This window comes from Otolemur garnettii, unplaced genomic scaffold (assembly GCF_000181295.1).
Source record: "Otolemur garnettii isolate 467f Iridium unplaced genomic scaffold, OtoGar3 scaffold00013, whole genome shotgun sequence".
NCBI classification, from domain to species: Eukaryota; Metazoa; Chordata; class Mammalia; order Primates; family Galagidae; genus Otolemur; species Otolemur garnettii.
In genome coordinates, this window is record NW_003852408.1 from 28819382 (window position 1) to 28823705 (window position 4324).

General features: G+C 37.7%; 1 protein-coding gene across 1 annotated transcript in view; it reads left to right on the forward strand.

Annotated features, from left to right (window-relative positions):
- SUMO1 (small ubiquitin-like modifier 1) overlaps nt 1–4324 on the forward strand; it is a 44397-nt gene that overhangs the window by 33844 nt on the left and 6229 nt on the right. Inside the window, exon 3 of the mRNA XM_012802136.2 lies at nt 2534–2605. Coding sequence (XP_012657590.1) covers nt 2534–2605 — 72 coding nt within the window. The remainder of the gene's footprint in view (nt 1–2533; nt 2606–4324) is intronic.

The window sequence follows — 4324 nt, forward strand, 5'->3', positions numbered from 1 at the left end:
AGTGCCCAGCTATTTTGTTGTTGTTGTCATTATTGTTTAGGAGTCCTGGGCTGGGTTTGAATCCACCAGCCCTGGTGCATGTGGCTGGCAGTCCAACCACTGAGCTATGAACACTGAGCCCCCATTATTATTATTAATAATATTACTAAAGTAGATTTCTAAAATAAATTTAATTGGAATTAATACATACAGGCAACAACCAGGATGTATTTTAAATTAATAGACAAGATATGTATTTAATCAGTCTCTTGAAATTGAATTGTATTACATGGTATTAACTCAGATATTGAAGATGTTATATTTAGAAGGTTTACTTTTAACAGTTAAAGTAACAAAAATAACTTGTCAGAAGAAAAAGAAATTAATAATGTGTTAGGGTAAGTAAAACAGTAAACACTTTTATATAGTTTTTTGGATTTCTTTTTCAGTTTTTTGGCTGGGGGCTGGGTTTGAACCTGCCATCTCCGGTATATATGGGCAGATGTCCTACTCCTTGAGCCACAGGAGCCGCAAAAACACTTTTATATAGATTATATAGATTTTTATTGTTAAACTCGGTAAAATTTCATTAATTGGGGTTCAGCTATTTCACATATGTAATAATTTTGATGGATGCTAAAATTCAGATGAAATTTACCAGAGGAAAGAAACATTTACTAAATGTTCATTATGTATACTTTGCTATAGGTTCTTAAGATACATTGTCACTTAATCCTCCTGACTCTGAAGTCAGATAGTCTTTTCAACTGGTTTGCAGACCAGGGAGTTGATTGTTGAGGAAAAACAGTACAGAGTAAAGAAGTAAACCACAAAGCGAAAATGGAAACTAAACTCTGGGCCAAAATTAAAGGTGCTAGGTTTAAGGAAATAATTAAATATATGACATCAATTTAGAATCATTTCCAAGTTTTTTTTGTTTTTGTTTTTTTTGAGACAGAGTCTTACACTTTGTCACCATTGGTAGAGTGCTATGCTGTCATAGCTCATAGCAACCTCAAACTCTTGGGCTGAAGTGATCCTCTTGCCCTTGCCTCCTGAGTAGCTGGGACTACCGGACCCTGCCATACCACCTGGCTATTTTTAGAGATGGGGTCTTGATCTTGCTCAGGCTGGTCTCAAATTCCAAGCTCAAGCAATATATCCACCTCAGCCTCCCAGAGTGCTAGGATTACAGGTGTGAGTCAATGCACCCCAGTCTTCAAGTTTGTTTTTTATGTTTTGTAGTATATGTAATACTTTTTTTGAGACAGAGTCTCTCTGTTGGTACAGCTAGAGTAGTGTCAGTTTGGTCCACAGCAACCTCAGACTCTTGGGTTTAAGTAATCCTTCTGCCTCAGCTTCCTGAATAGTTGGGACTCCAGGCACCTGCAACCATACCTTGCTAATTCTTTTTCTATTTTTAGTAGAGATGGGATCTTGCTCTTGCTCAGGCTGGTATCAAACTCTGAGCTCAAGCACTCCTCCCACCTTACACCTTAGCCTCCCAAAGTGCTAGGATTATAGGCCTGAGCCATGGCACCCAGCCAGAAAAACTTTTTAAATACCTAGTTCACATAGGCTTGGTTATTTTTTTCCTTAGAGTTAATGGTATACAAGGAATAGGAAACTTAATTTATGTGAACTGTGCAGCTTACTCATAAGAGATTGAAAAGTTGTATATAAAGTATTTATTAAATTATTTCACTGTCTTTATTTTACTGATTAGTTTCTATAGAAACTTTTTTTTTTTTGGAGACAGTCTCATTATGTTATCCTTGGTAGAGTGCTGTGGTGTCACAGCTGACAGCAACCTCAAACTCTTGGGCTTAAGCGATTCTCTTCCCTCAGCCTCCCAAGTAGCTGGGACTACAGGCACCTGCCACAATGCCTGGCTATTTTTGTTGCAGTTGTCATTGTTGTTTAGCTAGTCTGGGCCAGGTTTTAACTCACTACCCTCAATATATGTGGCGGTGCCATAACCTATAGAAGCTATTTTTCTTCTTCTTTTTTCTTTTTTTTTTTTTTTTGAGACAGAGCCTCAAGCTGTCACCCTGGGTAGAGTGCTGTGGCATCACAGCTCACAGCAACCTCCAACTCCTGGGCTCAAGCAAGTCTCCTACCTCAGCCTCCCAAGTAGCTGGGACCACAGGCACCCGCCTCAACGCCTGGCTATTTTTTGGTTGCAGCCGTCATTGTTGTTTGGCGGGCCTGGGCTGGATTCCAACCTGCCAGCTCAGGTTTATGTGGCTGGTGCCTTAGCCTCTTGAGCCACATGCACCGAGCCAGAAGCTATTTTTCTATAAGAAAACCTTTTTCTCTGTAAGATGATACCTACCTTCTAGTGTTGTGCTAAACATTCACTTGTATGTAAACTACTTGGTACAGTAAGGATCTAGCAAGTAGTTGATACCCAATATATGATGTTTATGATAGAATTAGCCGTCTAGTTACATACTTAGGCCTTTAAAGGCTTTCATGCTTGCTTTTTGTGCATTAAAGTTCCTATTACATTTTCTAAGAGGAATGTGTGTGTTTATATATTTTATCTTTTTAGGGAGTTCCAATGAATTCACTCAGGTTTCTCTTTGAAGGACAGAGAATTGCTGATAATCATACTCCAAAAGAAGTGAGTATAATTCTTTACTGAGCCAAGAAAAAAATTTAAATTCTCCTTTCAACTATATGGTTCATTCTCCTTTTCTTGAATATTCTCTGATTTATATGGTGTATCATTTAATACCATTTTAAATAATGGTATTGCCAGAGAGAAATATGTTTTGGGTTGAACTTCCCACATATTATTGTATTAAAAAGGACCAATAAAAAGGGAGGTATACCCAAGGAATTAAGTACTGAAATTGTCATAAGGTACATGCTACATCTTTTTTGAAAATGGACAAATATTCTTAAATTTGGTAGATTTCTGTTACACTTTCCTGGTGATGGTGACCTTACTGGTTCAATTTTGATTTTGACCCATTTTGAGAAAGTTAATACAAAAGCTTAGTGTATATTAATATATTTGGGTTTGTCTTGTTTTATGCTTTTTTAAAAAATGTTTTTGTATCTTTATTTAATTGTTGTATTTTATGGACTATTTTCTCTTTTGAAGACAAGTCTTACTCTGTTGCCCTAGGTAGAATATTGTGGCATAGCTTACAGTAACCTCAAATGCCTGTGTTCAAGTGATCCTCTTGCTTCAGCCTCCTGGGTAGCTGGGACTTTAGGTTCATGCCAAACTCCTGGCTAATTTTTCTATTTTTAGTATAGATGAGGTCTCGCTCTTGCTTAGGCTGATCTCAAATGCCTTTGCTCTAGGAATCCACCCACCTCAGCCTCCCAGAGTCCTAGGATTATAGACATGAACCACTGTGCTTGGCCATTTCTTTTTTTTGCTGGGGCTGGGTTGGAACCCACCACCCTTGGTATATGGGTCTGGCGCCCTGCTCACCAAGCCACACGTATTGCCCCATCCGTTTCTCTATATTTTTAAGTTTTATTTTGAAGGAATTTTTAGCTTGTAGGAAGTTTGTAAGAATAGTACAGAAAATTCCCATGTACTTTCCTCCAGCTACATTCACCTACTTTTAATAGTTTGCTACTTTTGCTCAATTATATTCTATATCTGTGTGTATATTTTTTTCCCTTTTCCCCATCCCCAAGGTTGTATACACCATGACCATTATTTCTTAGTATTTTGTGTGTATTTCTTAAGGAAGTATATGGTTTTTTGGTAGTGCCCATAGCTCAGTGGGTAGGGCGCTGGCCACATATATCTAGGCTGGTGAGTTTTGAACCCAGCCCAGTCCAGCTAATCAACAATGACAACTACAACAAAAAAATAGCTGGGAATTGTGGAGGGCGCCTATAGTCCCAGCTACTTGGGAGCCTGAGGCAAGAGAATCGCTTAAGCCCAAGAGTTTGAGGTTGCTGTGAGCTGTGATGCCATGGCACTCTACCGAGGGTGACATAGTGAGATTCTGTCTCAAAAAAAAAAGAAAAAAAGAAGTGTATGTTTTTTACATAACCATAGTACTTCAAATTAATTTCAGGAAATTTAATCCTAGTAAAATACTTTTATCTTAATCCACAACCTAATTTTGTCATTTGTCTAAATTATGTCTCTAATAAATTTTCTTCTCTGTCACAGGGTCTGGTTCAGTATCACTCGAATATTTTATTGAGTTATCTCTTTACCTTTAATTTGGAGCATTTCCCAGCAATTCCTCAGACTTTCTTTGTCTTTCATGACATTGACATTTTTAAAGAATACAAACCAGTTATTTTCTAGAAAGTTCTTCATTTTTGGCTTGTTTGTTTTCGCATGTCTAAATTTAGTCTGTGT